At 53.6% G+C, this 19,711-nt stretch overlaps 1 protein-coding gene across 2 annotated transcripts in view; it reads left to right on the top strand.

Annotated features, from left to right (window-relative positions):
• The window catches only part of JCAD (junctional cadherin 5 associated), a 38,116-nt gene extending 26,518 nt beyond the window's left edge, over positions 1-11,598 (top strand). For both annotated transcript variants that reach the window (XM_068562741.1, XM_068562751.1), the window contains exons 3-4: positions 1,615-5,189; positions 9,889-11,598. In XM_068562741.1, the coding sequence (XP_068418842.1) occupies positions 1,615-5,189; positions 9,889-9,923 (3,610 nt within the window). In that variant the 3' untranslated portion in view covers positions 9,924-11,598. The remainder of the gene's footprint in view (positions 1-1,614; positions 5,190-9,888) is intronic.
• Positions 11,599-19,711: the final 8,113 nt, after the last annotated feature.

Genomic DNA, 19,711 nt, shown 5'->3' with positions numbered 1-19,711 from the left:
CCTGGCGGCACTGATTAGACCCCTGTCTGGGGGTGGGCCCTGGGCGGTGGTATGGCTTAAAGGCTCACAGGGAAACCCTGGTGCACAGCCGGGCGGTGGGCCACAGCCTGGAGCTGGCCGGCCGCAGGTGCCAGCATCCCTTGCCCGGCAGAGGGCTCTTCTCCGGAGCAGAGCCCCTCAGTCTCAGAAGGCGGCCCGAGCGTGTTTCCTGCGTCCCCTGAAGACAAGATGCCCACCCTTGGGCATAGACACGATAGACACCGGACCGTAACCCAGAGCTACTGAATCTGAACTTTTAGGGGCAGGGACATTGATAATGTGTGTGTTTAACGAGCCCACTGGGTGGTTCTTACCTTCGGGGAGGTGTGGGAACTCTGCTAGAGCCTCCGTCTCATCCAGACGCTGGGAAGAGCTGGGGGCCCCCGAGAGACGCGGTGCCTGGCTGCCCGCCTGCCTCGGAGACTCTCACGGGGCGGAGCTGGGGTGCTGCCTACGGGCGTGGGGAGGCGGGGCCCCCCGACTGCCGTGCGCTCGTGGTTGACGCCCGCCGGCAGTGATGGTGCTCAGCGGGGGTGCTGGGACCCACAGCACAGGCAGCACCCAGGGACCTGGCGGGAGTGCCTCTTGCGGAGCCCCAGCCAGGCCTGCTGAGTCAGCCTCTGGACTGGGACCCAGGGTCCTCGCCTGAGCGGCCCCCTCGTGATTCCTGCCCACACTCGAAGCGGGTTCCCAGACCCTCCCCCCCCAGAGAGCAAGCGGCCGCCCGGCCTGAGCTGGGGATGGAGTCCCGGGCCCAGGGCCACACTCGGGAAGCCCGGTCCCCTCGGGCATTTCAGAGCCCTGAGCTTGGCCTCGCTCACGTGCATGCGAAGTCCTGAAGTTCTTGTGCGCAGCTTGTCGCTAGGCGTGCGATGGCAGAACAGCTGGCTGCCTTCCAGCCCTCATTCGTGGGCCGTGGCTTCTTCCAAGTCGACGTGCTGGGGTTGGGAGTGTGTTTTGTTTTGTTTTTTTATAGTCCATTGCTTTTTTTTTTTTTTTAATTTTATTTATTTATTTATTTTTGGCTGCGTGGGGTCTTCGTTGCTGCGCGCGAGCTTTCTCTAGTTGTGGCGAGCGGGGGCTAGTCTTTGTTGCGGTGCGCGGGCTTCTCACTGCGGTGGCTTCTCTTGCTGCGGAGCACGGGCTCTAAGTGCGTGGGCTTCAGTAGTTGTGGCACACGGGCTTAGTAGTTGTGGCTTGCGGGCTCTAGAGCGCAGGCTCAGTCGTTGTGGCTCTCAGCCTCTAGAGCACAGGCTCAGTAGTTGTGGCTCGTGGGCTCTAGAGCGCGGGCTCAGTGGTTGTGGCACGTGGGCTCTAGAGCGCGGGCTCAGTAGTTGTGGCACGTGGGCTCTAGAGCGCAGGCTCAGTAGTTGTGGCGCACAGGCTTAGTTGCTCCGTGGCACGTGGGATCTTCCCGGACCAGGGCTCGAACCCGCGTCCCCTGCACTGGCAGGCGGACTCCTAACCCCTGCGCTGCCAGGGAAGCCCCGGGGTGTGGTTTTCAGCAGTCGCGGCCCAGGCAGGCTCCCCGTGCGCGTCCTCCCTGGCGTAACCGCGTGCCTCTCTGTCTCGCAGGCTCCGCCAGCAGCCCCCGGCCGGCCGCAGCCACACCTACCGGAGGAGGGAGCAGGAGGCCCGCGAGGAGCCGGCCCGGGCCCCCAGCCCGCCCGCGCACGCCACCCAGGGGCCCCGGGAGGCTGGAGGAAGGAGCGAGGACGTGATGAAGAAGGCACTTGGCGAGGAAGGGCTGGGACTGGCGGGTCCCGCCAGATGGCAGAGCGTCCGCGTCGGAGGCCTGAGCCAGCCACGGAACCCGGGGGGGCAGATACCGGCTGGCGTCGGGGAGAAGTTGTTCCAAGACCTGCACCCGTGCGTACTCGGAGGCCACGGCTTGACCTCCCAGAGCCCAGGGACATCCCAGTCGCTGCCGAGAGTTCTTTCCCCCGAGGACCTGAGCTGCGTGGAGATTCCCATCCCGCTGAGCGACGGGCACTTGCCGGGTGTCCCTCAAGTGCCATTTCAGCCTCCAAACGGTGCTCGCGATTTGGAATCCACCAGGAACCCCGAGAAGGGTGGCTCCTTGGCCCCCTTACCCCGGCCTCGGTTTGGGAGACCGCTCAAGCCTCCATCTTACGGCTCCCACCAACACTGCAGGGCCGGCGCGGAAAACGGCAGCTACGCGGACAGCCGGCAGCCGGACTCGCCTGCTGCCCCCTCGGCCAAGGCGAACAACGACGCCGCCAGGCAGGAGCCGTGCGCGCCCGACCCCGGCCTGGAGCCCCCGGTGTACGTGCCTCCGCCCTCCTACCGGCCGCTCCAGGCCGCCGCACCCGCCTGCCCGGGGGAGGCCCGAGGGCGGAGGCCCGAGGGCGGAGGCCGCCGTGCGCAGCGGCACCCGATGGAGAAGGATGCCCCCGGCGGCCAGCCCCCTTGGGGCCCCCGGGGAGCCGGGGAGGAGCGGGGGCCCGGCCCGTGCTCTCCTGTCGGGGTCCTCCCGCAGCCCCGCCCCGCCACGGCTTGTGACGGCTCCGTCCTGTACATCCCCTTCGACGACCCACGGATACGACACATTAGACTCGCCCGACCCCACGGGTTCTGGGAAGACGTGAAGCTGGACGGCCCCGTCCCTGCCCCAGAGCCGGCGCCTGGAAGCCTGCAGCGGGAGGTTGCCGTTTGGGGCCCCTCGGGGAGCGAGAGCCGCCCCACCCCGGCCGATCCCAGCGCCCCCTGGCTGTGGGACCGGCTCCCCAGGGGTGGAGAAGACGGTGGCTTTGCTGACCAAAGAGACGCCTGCGTCGTCACTCGGAGTCAGCGGCCCGACGTGCGCGAAGAAAGCCTCGTCTCCTCCCCGAGCCCCCAGGGCGAGGGTACCTGCGAGACACAAACCCAGCTCAGAAAGTTCGAAGCTGGGCTGCAAACCAAGAAAAGTTCAAAGAAAAAAATGAGCGAGACGATATTTTGTTTGGTTTCCATCCCAGTTAAGTCAGAATCACATCTGCCAGCTACAGATACGAACAACAATGACTTGAAACAGAGCGCGGATAAGAGGCCTGGGCCCGAGAAGAGCGCGGCTCTGCCAGAGCAGAGCCTGCTGAGCTTGTCCTCCACCGATCTGGAGCTGCAGGCGCTCACGGGTGGCATGACCGGGAGGACGGAGCTCTGGGAACCAGACCCGGGGGGCCCCGGAGGAGACCAGCCAACCGACGGCCCCAGGTTCCCACAGCCTGCGAAGCACCGAGCGCTCGCGTGTCCTGGCTCGTGGCCCGGGCAGCAGTACAGAGACCAGCAGACGCAGACCAGCTTCGCCCAGGAATCCCAAAGCCCGCGGCCCCTCCCCGGGGAGATGCGGGGAGGGTCCCCCGACGCCGCGCTGCCTCCAAGATGTTTGGACGCCTTCGGGGCTCAGATGCACGTGGCGCTGGCGTCCAGTGACCAGAGCCAGAGGCCCGGGGCTCCTTCCCCGAAAGGCCAAGGGGGGCCCCTCAGCCCGTGCAGCGGCAGCGCCTTCTCAGGGTCTTCCTCGTCCAGGAACCAGGCCCCCAGCCCGGGTGAGCCACGCGTGGACGGCCGTGGCCGCGGAGGCAGCCCGGTGCCCAGGGCCGAGGTGGTCAAGGGGGCGACCACAGGCCCCTGCAACAGTAGACAGCCGTTCGGGCAGTTCCTCCTGAAGCCCGTTAGTCGCCGCCCCTGGGACTTGATCAGCCAGTTGGAAAGTTTCAACAAGGAGCTTCAGGAGGAGGAAGGGAGCAGGGACGGCAGCGGCAGCGAGGACAGTGAGACAGAGCCGCCCTGGGGAGGCCGTGCCCAGCCCGCGCCCGAGCGCCCAGGCCTCCCGGAGGGCAGGGCACCCGAGGACCCGGAGCCCAGGCCGGGCAGCGTCAAGGGCAAGCCCGAGACCTGGGGTGAGGGGACGAGGCCTCGGTCCCCCGGGCCCCGGCAGGCAGAAGGCAGCGGACGCCCCGCGGGGCCGTCGCCCCCCGGGAGCTGGATGGCGGAGGAGGGGGACCGGGAGGTCGAGGCCGGGGTGCCCGAGCCGGCCGTCAGCCCGAGGCCTGCGAGACGAGCAGCGTCTTCCGGGCCGAGCGATGCCGGAGCGGGGCCCCCGCGCGATCCAGCGGAACCGAGGGCGCCCCCGCCGAGTCGGGAGCTCCGCGGCGGGCTCGCTGCTGCGGAGCTGAGCGCAGCCAGCGCACCCACGGCGGGCGGTGGGGAGCAAGGGGCCACGGGGGCCCCCCTCTCTCTGGCTGGCAAACCCCGAGGCCTGTCGGCGCCAGACTTGAGGTCTGTGGGGCTGACGCCGGGGCAGGAGCAGAGCGCCGGCCAGTTTACGGGGTCTCCGGGGGAAGCCAGTGCAGTAGAAATACCCCCAAACGAGTCTCTCCAAGCCAGGGCTGCCAGGATCCTGGGCATTGAGGTGGCCGTGGAGTCCCTGCTGCCAGGCGCCCGAAGGACAGGGCAGAGCCAAGACCCCGAGCCCGACGGAGGTGCCCGCAGGCTTGAGGCCCCCAGGCAGGAGGCAGCGGCCGGCCCAGCCCAGCGGTGTGACCCCGCCGCGTCCGCCGACGCCTTCTACAGCAGGAGGAGGTGCGGCTGGACCGAAAGCCCTCTGTTTGTGGGAGAAGGGGCCAGCGCCCGGCAGGCTCCCCGGGCCTCCGAGCCCGCGGGCGTGGACGGGGCCGTCCCCAGCACGGCCCCTGAGCCTCAGCCCCGCCCCCAGGAGTGCCAGCCCTTCCATCCCAAGGACGGGGAGACAAAGCCACCCTTCAGGTCCACCTTGTTCCATTTTATAGAAAGGACCCCAAATTTGGCAGCCTCAGAGAAGAGGCTCCGAAGCACGTCCAAAGTGATTGAAAGTTTACAGGAGAAACTGGCGTCCCCCCCGCGGAGGGCAGACCCCGACCGCCTGATGAGGATGAAGGAGGTGAGCTCTGTTTCTCGGTTGAGGCTCCTGACCTCGCGGGGCGCGGACGCTGCGGAAGAGGCCGAGGAGCCGAAGGCCGAGAGGGGCCCCGGGGCGCGGCCGGGAGGCCCGGGGGCTCTGAGCGCCAGGCACAAGCTCTCTGACCCCAGGGGTGCCCTCCCGCTGGAGGAAGACGGGCATCCGACAGCACAAAGGGAGGAGAACGGCGGTCAGGACTTCTGGTGCCCAGGTGAGGATCGGGCAGGCGGGCGGGCGCGTTCAGTGTTCATTTGACGTCCCGAGAGCATCAGAACACAAGGTTGGTGGATGCTGACACCTGCAGATTCAGAAAAGGTGCAATTGACCCTGTGCATTAGGGGCCAAAAGAGTCTTCATTTTACCAAGAATCATCCAGAAGCTTTCCTTAAAAAGCGAGATCTTATAGTGTATTTTAAATGATCCAGTCTTGATAGAAATTATCTGTGTAAGCAACTAGGTAAAATTCCAGACATAAACAACCTTGGGGGCCCCTAACTGTGAAGAGGTCCATCAGTAAAGTATTCCAGCTTTAGTGCAGGCCCCTTGACCAGTCTCGTAGGAGACCATGGCATTTGTACTCTGTATTCTCTTCCCAAATAATAGCCATTCACCCAGATAACCCTCGTTGCTCTATTAACCTAATGGGAAAAGACGTACCAGTCGATTCAATAAACTCCCTGCCCCGTGATTCTTGCAGAATCCTTTGTCCCCATTTTTATCTGTTTTCACCACCACACCATTCATAAGACTTGAGAGGTCTAGACAGAATTAGCAGTTTGCTTTTCTCAGTACCCACCTACCCCTGGAAGTTCTCCCGCCAACCCTCTTTCTTCCAGCCCCTGAGCTCCGATGGCTGAGACCCAGGGGAGCTGGCTCTGGCCGCAGCATCCTGCAGGCCCGTGAGTCCTGCATCCTCTCACCTTCACGTGTCCCCTGAGCCTTCTTCAGCATGTAGAACCACAAGGCAGGTTCCCATGACAGCGACAGTGACGCCCCCAAACACCTGTTCACCCTCTCGGCTCTGACATGAACAGGCGAGAGAGCCCTTGGCGTCTCTGTTTCAGGCATCTCTATTTCAGGCGCTGGGGATTATCAATTATATACCCTAGACATGATTAGAGGAAATTCAAAGTCCACATCGTAAACTACCGACTAGAAGGGCCCCTTCTGCTGGAAGGCTGAAGCGCGCCCCTTCCTCAGAGTTCCGGTGCTGTCCCCGGACCCTGACCCCAGCCCGGCCTCATCAGCCAGGCCCTCCCATCTGACTAGCTGCCCCGACCGGGTGGCCCCCAACCCTCGCTGCTCTGCTTCCTGTTTTGAAATCCAAGGGTTTAAAAGGAGACGGAGAAGATCACTGGTTTCAGCTGGAAGAGTCCCGAAACTTCGGTTAAACAAAAAAACCTCCTTGGCACGTTTTCAGTTTTCCCGCAAATGCAGAGTGATTCTTACGAGCCAACATTGCTCCCACCCTCACGCAGCATCCATGATCGAAAGAACTCATTTGTCAGCGCCCTCTTGGGTCATCTGAGTTGACAAAGTTGGTCTTTGCTGCAGAAGAGAATACCAGGAATGCGGAGCCTTTGCCGTTACGGTGGAAAGTACTCCATGGCCTATTCTGTGAGCCATTGGGATTTGTCAGGCTGCAGCATGAGACCCTCTCCCCCCACCAAAAATAGGCCCCCTGGCTTTAAAGTGCTGGTTAAAAGGACATCGTCACAGGCTTTTAAAGTGCGTTTCTTCATCTATAAAATCAGGATGATTTTGTCAGTGCTCCTGAGAATTATAAGGATTTTAAAGTAAGACACATCCTGTTATAAGGAAAACACCGGTTTGTAAAGATCGCTATGCCTCTGTCCATGGCCACCTATTTCGGGGAATATGTTGTTACAAAAAATTTCTAGTTCAATTCAGTACTCCCTCAATTCGTAGCCTGACCTTTTGACACGTGAATGGGGCCAGATGGGTGTCTGTAATCACCTAGGTAATGTTGATTTTCGTTTTAGCCAGCCATTCAAACTCCACCCCACCCCCATGACTTTATTATTATATTTTTTAACCATAGTTTCCAACAGTTCGAGACTTTGATTACTTTTTTGTCTCTCCATCTGGTGCATTTGTTATTGATGCACAACAAGATGACCAGAAATCTGAAGGCAGAGAGCTCCTCGTGGTGATAGTTACCTCGAGCTTCCTGAACTGGCTGCATAGCACGACCCACAGGGGCGATTTCGCGCACGTGCAGCGGCTCAGGTGACCCCGTCAGCCTTTCAGGTGATGGTCGCCAGGCCTCAGTATTCAAAGCCAGTCCTTCTGAGAGGCCTTTGATTGACATAGTAAAGGCTTGTTGCTCGTAAGCTTTTGGGCTCTTTCCTTTTGATGTATTTTATCATTTTAGGCACAAGAGTCATCATCTCCGTCCCCGCCCAACCCCTGCCTCTGTCACCCCAGTGCACCGGACCCCCTTCACTGCCCCTGAACTCACAGGCCGCTTAAATTCAGATTCTGTTCTGGAATTTTCCAACAAGATTATACCGTGTATATCTGTAACAACACACACACACACACACACACACACGCACACACACACACGCTTCTAGAACCTTATTATCTGTGTTGTGTACCCATTGTGTCATAAAGACTTTTTCAGCTTAAAGATGGTCATTTCAGTGAACATTTTTTAGTGGTTTTTTGGACTCTAGCTAAGAAGTCAGCAGCTCGAAACTAATTCAGGTCATAGAATCCATCTCTGCTGGATGGATTACGTTCCAGGTCAGAAGTGTAATCCTGGCACATCAGGTCCTACTGGTCCCATCAGCCTCTGCTGGCTGCTCTCCTAATAGAAGTTCAGGAGAAGAGTGGGGGGAGCCTGTCTGCATGGGCCCGCGGTGGGGAACCTGAGGCAGTTTAATGATGCCAAATAATGCCGTTAGAAGGCCGGGCGTCAGCACATCCTCAAGGGCAATAGCTTTTGAGGGTGTTCCTACTCGAACACCCACGAGGGCGGGCCTTAGTGATTTGTCTTCACCTGAAATGGTGCCCATGGGAACCAGGATTCCAAATACTGAGGGTAATGACTTCTCTGTTCTCTGGACCTCTGCCGGCCGGTGTGGTAGCCCCTGGTCACACATGGCTCCTGAGTACTTGAAATGTGGCCTGTCCACATTGAGGTGTGCTGTAAGCGTAAAACACACGCCAGAGTTCAAAGACATTCACCCCCAAAATCTAAAACTTCTCAATTTTTATATTGATCACCTTTTGAAATGATAACCTTTTGGATTTATCTGGTGAAATAAAATACATCATTGAAATTAATTTCACCTATTTCCTTTTGTTTGCTTTAACACGGCTACTGAAAACTTTAAAATAACGTGCTGTGGCTCACGTTATATTTTTATTGGACCTCGACCCCCCATGATCTGAAGAAGGAGCCCCTTGTTCTACAGAAATCTCTCCGTGGCCCCCTGTCTCTGGGCCCTCAGCTTCCGCAGTGGCGGTCAGGGAGCAGGCATGTCCTGTGGAGGCCTCTCCGTGCACCTGCCCTCGGGTGGGCTGCTCGGGGCCCCGGGGCTGTGTCACTGGAGGCTTAATAGACACACAGCCTCTCCAGGCCTCTCTGCTGCCGGCAGTGAGCCCGCCCGCCTCATTCTCAGCGGAGAAAAGGGCATCTTTGCTCACAGGGGGTCCCTCCGAATCCACATAAGATGAGGCCGATTGAGCACAGAGATGTAGGCTCAGCTGCCACCCCACGCTGTCACGGTGGGTGTGAAGCGTGGACCCTCGGAAGGTGGCTGACTCATCAGGAGCTCTGCTTGCTTCCCGCCCGAGGGGCACTTGGTGCAGTAGATGTTTATAGAGCAGCAGACTGCTTCCCACAGGAAGAGCCTGCCCTGTCTGGCTTGTGGCGTGCGGCTCGAGTGCGACACACGCTGCCTTAGTCATCGCGGTTGTGGTGTCTTGTCGTAAACACATCGTGGGCCGTCGAGAAGGTGTTCGGAGGAGGCGGCGAAACATTTTGCTGCCAGAGGGGTGGGCCTCCGTGCGGCCTCCAGGATGCACGTGGTCCAGAGGCTTTGGGAAGAGATGGCTCTGCAACAGCTGTAGTAACTGCCGAATTGTACCACCCCTCCAGGTTTCCTACATGTTTTCTCTTGAGAACTTAGGAACCGTTTGAGCTGCCGTGGCAGGAAATTCTGACCATGGGAGCCACACGCGTAAGCCTCAGGTTTGCCTGGACCCCAGAGATCTGTGGCCCCCGAGGGCCTAGCCACAGCCCTAATGACGGTCTAGGACTGTTGTTCTTTTGTGTGGTGTCCCGTTTCGGAAACCCAGGCCACCTGGGCCCAGTGTGTGTGCCTGTAGAACGGATCAGCGTGGCAGCCCAGACTCCCAGGGCCTGCTGCCGGCTGTCGGGCCACAGACAGGAGCCCTGTCATTGCCAGCCCAGCTCTCAGGGTCTCAGGGTCCTCAGGCCCTTCTGGGACATCACTGATCACAAAGACACGCATTCTGCAGCAAGGTTTCCTTAGAGTCGTAATTTACACGCACACGCAATATCCTCTTTACCGTCAGCTAAGAGCGTCACTGCTGCTTTACAAGAGTTGCATTTAAAGTTAATTACGCTCCACTGGGAACAACAGGAAGGGACCATCAAAATACTAAGCAACTCCCATTTTTCCATCTGTGATTAGATAGTGGTCATACACGTCCCTTTAAAACAGCCTTTAGACTGTTTAGATAGCTTTTTACTCCGTAGTGAAAAATACCAATAAGATGGGTGAGGTGTCTGAAAATGAACGTTTCTACCCGTGTGGACTTGGTTCCCTAAACATATTTATTTCTGGTCTGAGGATTAAACAGACAACAGACCAGTTGAATATACCGCTACTTGTCTTTTGTTTTCTTTTTTGCAGACTCGTACGACCCTAGCAGGGTGGAGAGGGTGTGATGACGTGCCAGTGGGGTGCGGGGCTGTGTCGTCTGCTAACGGAGTGATCTCCGAGCTGGCCTCAGCCCCGCCGCCCTGGAGGAAGCTGGGACCCTCGCTGTGATATCCTGTCCCCACTGCCGCCAGGAAACTCATCAGCCCTAAAGAGTCACTCTGTGGAAGTAAAGCAGTAGTTCGTTGAAACCATCTGTTTTTATAGCACGAAGAGTTAATACCTATATTTAGAAAAGAGTCACAAAGACCCTCCTTAATGATGGGTTTAGCCAAGCTGGTAAAGAGTTTGGTGTTAATCTGGCTGTATGTGAAAACTCAAACGTGGATGATATGATGAATGATTTTAAAAGGACCGTGAATGTCGCAAATCCCCCTTCGCTTCCCCGTGGCCTGCGGTCCACGCTCATGTCACGGAGTTTGGGATGTAGGCCATTGCTAGTGTGTCAGCACTTTGAGTTCTGGGGAAATGTGAACGCATATGTATGATCCATTTCTCATCAGTCTGGCCTTCTGCTGAAGTCACTTTACGTATAAGTAACTTGCCATCAGAGAATAAAGCTGTAGCTTTTAAGTTCCCGAAAGATTAAAACTTGTACCATAATGAACTAAGAGTGTTATTTATCTGGCAATGAGATACTTTGATCGTTTGCAAACATGATGTTGTCTGCTTTGCACTCAGTATTATCTATTTTTATTTCCTGTATGGATGTTTAGAAATTCTTTATATGAAAAATAATTGCTGGTTTAAAATAGACCATTTTAACAAAGTGACTATATTTCTTTTTACAAAAATGCTATTTTTCTATGATGTAAACAATTGTTAGGTGGCAGATTTTTAAGGAAGTTTATTGTATTTAAGAGTCTGTATCCCTTTGTGTGAGAGGAACCCAAAGAGGGTTCACATTTGCTTTAAAGCATATAGCCCTTACCCGTTCACAACTCTGCTACTTTTAGTTTATCTTAGAAAGAGATGTCAGTATAGGCATTTTTCAGGGTTAATAAAATTAACTTTTCACAAAGATTTTTTTACAAATAGAGCTGTACGGTTATATTTGGAAATAACCCTCTTAAAACCAGCCAACATCCTTACGACAAATTTTTGCTGCCATATCCACTAGAATTACCAAAAAACATAGTTTCATCTTTGTACGTCTGTGGGGATCCGCCCTGAGACCATACTTCCCCTCCTCCCACCCCGCCCCTTTAAAGAAATATGTATTTTTATCTAGAATCATCCTTAATTAGCGTCTGCATAGTTTTCAAAAGTGCTAGAGACATTATATGTATGCCATTACAAAAGTATTATGAGGCCTATGTATTCTACTGTTTACTATTGCATTAACCTGCACAAAGTTTATGCATTTTTTATGCATTTGTCACTTCTTTCTAAGTCGGGCGTTCTTGTGAGCTAACATTTCCTGAGTGGTTTCTTGTCTCCTCCCTCCCTCCTTTTCCTCTCCTTTTTTTTTTCTTTCTTCTTTCCTTCTCTCTCTCTCTTTTTCAGAAACCACCTTATCTATTTTTAGGCATTTCAAATTCCTAAAATGTGAACTATTGGGTGGTCTGCAGTTTGGCCCTAAAATGACTCTGGGCTTTCATGGCCTGTTTTTATCTGTACCTTATGATTTTATTTCATCAGAACTTCATGTATTTGGATGGTAATAAACAACACAGAATCCAAGCAGTTCTGAAAAGTCTTTTCAAACACACTTCTCCGCAGCCTTGGTTCTTACCTGTTACTCAGAGTCACTCCTTTCCAGATTTTGGTTCCTGTGAAATTAGAGGATTCTCTGCATCTTACAACACCCGGGGATGACGGGCCAGGCCTCTGCCAGGAATGGCTGAAACTGTTTTTCCCAGGAAAGATGTCGTGGGGAAGAGGCCGCTTGACTCTGCTGTAGTTGGTGAACCACGGGGGTCATCTGGTAGCACTCAGTGAGGGCGGCTCCTGGGGGTCCTCGTGGGGTGTGCATTCCTGTTAAGTGCAGATGAAGGAGGGCATGTGTGTATATACGTATGCACATAGACACATGCATTTATCATCCATGTACATACATCTTAACGGTTCTGACTTCCCCTTACATTTTGTTGGTCCCATCTAACACTTCTCTGAACCCAAAGAATCCAATTACAGCTTATTCCTTGAGAGAAAGAGAAGGACCCTAAAGGGAAGAAATTACCGAACCTTATGTATATCACAAACCAACCAAACTGCGACACTCTTCCTTTCTTCTAAATTGTTGTATCATAGCATTCTGAAAGCGTTCTGAAAATGTAGTGGAAGTTATCGGTATTTATACTTCTAACCTTAATTTCTGGATTCCAGCCTGTACATAAGTCTTCCGGGGGTGGGGATGGTAACTTTGAAAATGTGGCTTTTAAACTTGCATATTCTGAGGTAAATAATACAGTCTCTAATCAAAAATAGCTTTTCCAGGGGTTTTGGAGCTCAGCTGATTATTCTTTTATTATTTCTGTTTCTTATACACACACAACCCTCTGTTATCATTTGTGGCTGGAAAAGAAGTTTTCATATTTTGTGTTTGTCATTCTTTTTCTCATTCAGATGACTTACTATTAGTGTTTAATAATTGGTGGCTTATAAAATCAAAAGTTCTAATTTTGGCTGTTTGGACTAAAAAAATTATATGAGGGATCACATTTGAAATGTATTTGTATTTCTCGATTTGCAAAAGAAAGGGAAAATGTTAATATAGCTGTAATTACCTTTCTTTGAAGAAAATTTCTGAATGATTGAAAACCAAATATCTTTAGTATCGTTTTGAACCTTCCGTTTCTGCAGACCACAGAAAATACCTAAGGATGCACAGCCCCTGGTTGCACCTTCAGAATCCTTTTCCACGTTGTACGTTAACTATTTGGGTTCCTTTTTTAAAACTCCCTTAAAAATGTATGTGCTCTCTGAGATCCTGGCTTCCTTCTGAGAGTTGTAGGTTGAGGTTTGATTCATGAGGAAATTCTCAGTAGATCTTTTTTTTTTCCACGTGACTGTTGGTGAAGGACTGTCTGTCGTTAATGGAAGTCCGAGTGTTTGAACTCAAATGACTGAAACTAGACACCGACCGCTTTTTACAGCAGTGAAATGACCTGCTCTGATAGCACCTTGGTTTAGGCCTTCTGGGGAAAAGTGATGAATCTGGTCCTGTGTTGACACGACTCCTTCCCAGCTCTGAGCAAAAAGGGCTGATGGAAGATAAGATTAACCCACCATCTCATCCGTGACCCTCCAAGATTCTGTTTGTGTGTTTTGGCTATTCTTTTGTTTTGTTTTAAAATGACTAAATTATACACAATTCAGTGTCAGGCTAACATCTCCTAGTAAGTGACCAGTACAGCAGAATCCCTCTCTGAAGATCTGGGCTTAGAGACTTGTACGCAGTTACTTTACTGCTGGGACTGTCTTTGTTCCGCCAGGTCCACGTGCGCACAGGAGCTGGTGCTCCAGGGATGGAGTGAAGGGTGGGACTGTGTTTCTGAAGCTGAAGCTATTGCAGGCCTGGGGGATTTTCGCATTTTCTTCTTATTTTGTTTTGAACTGCAGATTCTGTACATCTGTGTGTGGGAGGAGAGTTGCTTCTCAGGACAGGGTTTAAGAGACAGATTCCAAGTGACCTTTAAGAGTCTGCCTGGTGGGAGGTCCTTTGCCAGGAGCGTGGGTTGGTCCACTTGGGGACCCGCCAAGCCAAGAAGGGGGAGATGATAAAATAACATGAAAGATAGAATGGTCCCCCAGCCTGCATGTTTTGTTTTAAAAAGAAAAGGGGGGTGTGGGGAGTGGTGAAGACTATAATTCAGCCTCTGGCAAAGGTTGACGGGGCCCAGCTCACAGCTCCCCGGGGGAGTCTCGGGTCCGCGGGCCGCGAGGGACGGGGCAGAGCGCCTGCAGAGCCCCCGCCCGTGGCTGTTGAGAGCCCCATCGCGGCGGCGTTCACTGCACAGGGCAGGGAGCTCCTTGTTCTGTGGGCTCTGCTCAGCGACTGGACTTGAACCTCCGGCAAGTCCAGGTCGTCGAGCGCTTCGTCCCAGGGCCTTGACTGGGGGTGGAGAGGGAGCCCCCCCGCTCGAGGCGAGCCCGCTCCGCTGGGCAGCCCACAACCCCGTCTCCGGCCCCTCGTCCCACGCACAGCAGGGCCAGCGTCGAGGGGCCCGAGGGAGACAAAAGGCCAGTCCAAGTGCAGGTGCGTTCGGCAGGGAAGCCAGAGCAGCCCGGGGAGAAGCGTCGCGTGCGCGCGATGGAAGTCAGCCCCGCGCCCGGCCTGCGCAAAGCTGCGCCGAAGCCCTCAAGACACAAAGCGGGACAGACGGAAACGCGGGGCATTTGGTGAAGGCGGCGCCCCGTGACCCCATCATTTCTTGGGGCACCGGTATAATGTATTAACATAGTAAGGCGGGTAGAGAGGGTCCCAGGAAAAGACGTAGCGGGTCACGGCCGATTCCCAGCCGCGGTCGCGGCCCCCATCAGGCTGCCCCCGAGACCCTGACTGGGGAGAGGTGAAGCGGGGGAGACGAGTGGCCCCGGCAGAGCTCAGCTGACTGCCTTCAAGGGGCTCTTCTTGTGTTTCTCTGCGCGAGATGTAAATACTGGCTATTTCGGGATGGTTGACCCGCTCGGTGACACGTATTCCAAATAAAGACTTCGCTTGCAAGTACCTGCGTTTGTTGGCTTTGGCCTTGGGGGTGAGAGCTGCCCCATAAGCCTTAAAGGCTGGCCCCTGGAGGGCAGCAGGCTGCAGGGGGGCAGCTCAGATGGGGGCGGTGATGCAGGGACACGGGGCCCAGGGAGTTGGGGCACCTCTGGTCCCCACCGAGCACCTCCTGGGTGTTCCAGCTCCCCTCTGCATCTTCCACAAGGTGGGAAGAGGCCTGGAGTCGGTCTGGGGACTGAGTTTGTATTTTGGCTCCACCCCTAACCGTGTGGCCTTGCACACGCCCCTTCCCTGACTTCTGTTTCCCCGTCTGCCTCTGTTACCCCTTGAACATAATAATCAGGTGTATGAAAAAGCCCCTGCCTGACCCGTGATGGGTGTTCAGTGCACGGAAATGCACGAAGACCTGCAACTCACGGGAAGCGGACAGAAGGTTTTCAAATCCAGGCCTTGGTCCTTCAGGGATTTACTGCCTTGTTTTCAGTATCGCGGTTCTGGGGGTAGATGCAAATTCGGTACCCCATCGGGCTCTCAGTGTGTTTCTAGCAGCCCAGTAAACTGCTAAGCTGTTGTTTCTGAGTTGTAAGAAGGTGTGGTTCTTTTTTCCTCTTTCCCATTAGCTTTTCAGACCGTTGCCCTCATTCTTTCCTGGCTCCACGTGTGTGGGCCTCAAAGCTCAAGAGCTCCAGTGCCCTCTCGGTAGCCTGAAATTTCAGATCATGTTAAGATGCGGGTTTTAAAATAAGAGCTATTCCCAGCCAGCTGGTAATTCAAGGCACATATTAGAACCTAACTGAAAAAGAAGTCCCTTGACCAAATTAATGCTATGAGATGAAACACGCAAGCCAGGAATCGGGGGCCCAGTCCTGGGCCTGGCTCTGCATAAACCCTCTGTGACTGAGGCCACCTCCTCTACCCACCTGGAAACACTTCACAAGTGGAGAAAAGGGATTGAATTAAATTAGCTGGTTTCTTCCAACTCTAAGATGATATAACTATTTTTTGGCAAAATTGGAAGTCCATAGGGTCTTTTGCCCTGCCAGAACGGTCCAAGAGTAAAATAATTTGAAAATTACGGCTGTGCATGACAGAGAACCGGGTCATTGCTGGGGTAGGGAGCCCTGCCATGACTTATTCTTTCACCGGGGTGGTCCACTTCCCCCTTCCAATAACTTATCATGCTTCTCTCTCTGCTGCCATAGTTACGGACCAGCCAAGGGACTGACAACATTGAATTCTCCCAAACATTTTTCTTAGGTTAGAGCGGGGCACCGGGATGTTTATGAGCCTGGCAGTCAGTCCAAGGCATTAGTCTGCAGTGCCTGAGTAGCCTTCTTTTCTCACGAGTTCAGTGCACGCAGGTTGGGAGAAGTTGTGTCTCACCAGCTAAGTCGGCCTTTCTGCTTCTGCCCCGAGCATAAATCTCCCCCCAGATGCTCAGCTTGTATTTCACAGGCTGGAAATGCTGTCGGTCGTCCCATCGCTCAGCATTTGGGGGACAACAGCTCCGTGGAAAACTGAGCATTATTCCTTCCAGGCCCAGTAGGTGTTTCGTCTGGATTCAGCAGGAGAGCTCAGCTCTTCTTTGAGGCAGAGGTTTGTGCCGGATCACATAGAGGCTCTATTTGCTGTTCCTTCTCGTGGTTCCTCCTTCTGTCCTGTGCTTCCTGCTGCATTAACTGTGGTTGTTTTGACCCCGCCTCACCCCACTGGAGTTTCAAAGGTTATCACAGCAGGGTCAGCTCGTGTAGAAACAAACCCAAATGTGCATTTACATGGAGTTTCTTCCATGTACTCCATTTACGTGGAGTATTTAAAATTAAATGCTCAACATGGGGATGGAGGAAAACAAGGAAACCAACATCACTGGGTCCCTACTGTGTGCCAGGTAGGTTATAGCATTAATTTAATGTACAATGCTTTACAAAAGACAAACAGGTACAGAGAAGACAAATAATTGCTTACAGATGCAGCTCGCAGCAGGGGAGGGGTTTAAACCTACTTCTTTACCCCAAAGTGCATGCTGTTCATCTTAGCTTGCTTCATCCCAGGAGGATGAGAGAATGATCCTCCAGTTAGTCAGGAAATTCAAAGGTAACATCTTAGCATACTGAATGCATCTGTTAGAATCAGGCTCAGCTGCTTATGTCAGAGAATTGGAAACAACGGTAGCTTAAATGAGATAAAAGCTTACGTCTCTCACACTTCCATGGAGTTCAGAGGCAGGCAGTCCAGGGCTAGCGTCTCAGCTCCATGGCAACTGGGGAGCCAGGCTCCTTACGTCTTTCTGTTCCAGCATCCTCACATGGTGGCTTCCATCCTCGAGGTAAACTCATGGTCCAAGACAGCTGCCAGAGTGCCAGCCATCTCGGACACTTTGCAGGTAGCTGACAAGAGGAAGACTTCTCCTCCCAGGTAGGTTAGCCTCCTTTAAAGAGAATTCCAGGAAGTCCTACACTCTTCTGCTTTTACTCCATTTGCTGGAACTTAGTCACATGGTCAAACTAGCTGCAAGGGAGGCTGGGAAATGTAATCCTTTAAATTGGACACCATTATGAATCTGAATATAATCAGAGTTCTGTTACAAGTGAAAGCAAAAGGGGAACTTATGATGGCTATTGGGGAAAGAATAAGAAATGTAAGATGGGTCCTGGGAGGATTCATTTTGAGAGTTTTGTAATTTTACCATAGGGTCTGCCTTTTTTGTATACAAGCTGTCAGGAGAGTTACTTTGCTTTGGGAAGCCCTACATGGATGAACTTGGACAGAACACTGTGTTTGAGTCACACCAATACTGTGCCACACAGGTTATACCAATATTTTAAAATGACTCCCTTTATCATAAATGTCTGTTACTCTCAGAGGGTCCCCTGTCAAAGTTATAATCATGCCCATATCATATCTGGTTCAGATACAATCCACATACATAAGACTGTACTATGAAGGATAACAAGCTAAAGTTTGCAGAATTTATTTCATTTACAATAGATCATCTTTATTAAGTTTGGGTACCTCCGATGGATGGTGTCTGTGAAGGGGTTCATTTTTTTCTTTATCCAGAGACGTTTCAAGTCACAGAATCATTGCCTAGATCCCGCCATCACATGCAATAGAGAGAAAACATCTTCTTATGAAAATAACAGGTGGTTGTCTGGGGCAGGTTTCTTCAATATGCCTTGCTCATGGCTTATCGAAGAATCTCCACTGGGCCACCTGCTTCGAGTGAGCTCTGAGGTCAGAACCAGGATTCCCACCGAGCGGCCATCTCCACAGGCAACCCCACAATGGCAACAGCGAGCGCCTGCCTGGGTGGAGACTCCCAGTCCTAGGAAGTTGGGCCACTCCTCAGCCTTTGCCAAGTTGGTTACACAGTTTTGTCTGTTCTTGAGTGATATTTATGAAAAGTGGCAATTGATCATTTTTCTGAGGCTGCACATAAATCCTCCGGTTTGAAGCTGGTGGGTCTCAGTACATCACTGACCAGGGAGCCAGCCCAGCATGGGCCTCCACACAGCTCTGTGTGTTCCACCCACCAATTAGTTCAAAGGCACATTGGGGTCCACAGGATGTGATGTTTGGATTACTCCCATTGCCATGAAAGTACACCCCAGCAGCCCCTCATTCTGGAAAAATGAATGGCATTCTTACCCCAGTCAATCCAAAGACCTGTAGCTTGAAATAGGGTCATCTCAGCTGACCCACGGAAGTGTGAGTGAGAAACCAATGCTTACTGTGTATGTTCTTGAAATGTTCTTGGTTGCTTGTTAACACAGCGTGACAGTGACAAAGCTGCTGACTGGGACACGGGCAAATTCCATTGTTCATTATATGCTGCTGCATTTACAGGGAGAATCGTGTGCTCTCAAGGCATCCACGAATTTTTATAACTTGCAAATGCCTGAGGTCAGGGCCTTCAGGGATATCAAGAATCACCCGGAGAGGGTGTGTGCTCAAGAGATTGGCTCTCTGCCCTTTGACCCTATGCCTGCCTGGCAACCATCAGTGCTAGATTGACCTGGGCTGGGTGCCTTGGGATATCTCACCTCTCACCCACCCGGTTTATACCTGAGGGTCAAGTTGACCTCAGAGCCTTCCTCTGACACTTCTTCAAAGGCTAAAAATCATTCGAGGCATCTCTGCTTTTTGTGCATTCTCCAAAAGCCTCACACAAGGAGCGGCTGTGTTTCTTAGTGCTCAGACTCATGTCTTTGGAAATATCCTTGGTTTCTAAAGGGATGGTCACTTGGGAGAGACTAGGAAATACAGAACATTTGAGGGTCATGGAATCCGAGTTGGCATCCCAGCCAAATATCAACACTGGCCCTTGGCCGTTGGGATAAACGCCTTCAGGGATGACCGACTGTGGCAAAGGGTGTCCCAAAATCCCCACCAGTGAAAAAATCCCTTCCGTAGAGCAGAGCCTGCTGGAGGGTGCTGGCAGCCCCGCTCAGGCCAGGCATGCTTGGGATTTGCAGGCAGCGCCTGGCTGTCTGTGTGGGCAGACGCTGGGAAGTGGCCCACTGCTCAGGGCTCCGAGGTGTGGGCTCTGTTCTGTGGTTCCAGGGATGACGGGGGCCGCCGTCCAGAGCATCCTTACAGGAGGTGTCCCACCGGTGTTCAGACACTAGAGGGCAGCGTCGGCTCATGCCGAGGAGCGAGCTGGTCCAGAACATCGAATCCCTCGGGGCTGCGGGGAGGGCTGGCAGCTTTTCCCACAAACAGAACCCCCAGACCTACTCATCTAAGATCTGGGTTGAGGTACTTTGCTGCAATGGGCCGGCATGAAAGAAAGGCTCTTAAGGGATTCTGCTGCTGGACCAGGACTTGATCTGTGAAAATACGCAGATAACCACAAACCATTCGTTAAAAGCATATACGGGCCTTAGAGCCAGCGGGGGCTTGGACGAATAGGCGTCTTGTCACTTACTGTGTGACACCAGCATGTTGTCATGGAGAGGGTTTCACGAGGATCAGATAAAATAATGCACGCGGAGAGCTTAGCAAAGCCCTCTTCAATCAAAGTTCATCAGCAGTCATGCTGTGGCCTGGAAAAGAGGCCAGGCCGAGCACAAGCCCCGGAGAAGACGGGGCAGGACCTGGGGCTCCTGCAGGCACCCCGCTCCCAGC

This window comes from Eschrichtius robustus, chromosome 1 (genome assembly GCF_028021215.1).
Source record: "Eschrichtius robustus isolate mEscRob2 chromosome 1, mEscRob2.pri, whole genome shotgun sequence".
Classification (NCBI taxonomy): Eukaryota; Metazoa; Chordata; class Mammalia; order Artiodactyla; family Eschrichtiidae; genus Eschrichtius; species Eschrichtius robustus.
Note: the sequence above shows the minus strand (reverse complement) of the source record. Positions and strands in the feature narration are given on the sequence as shown.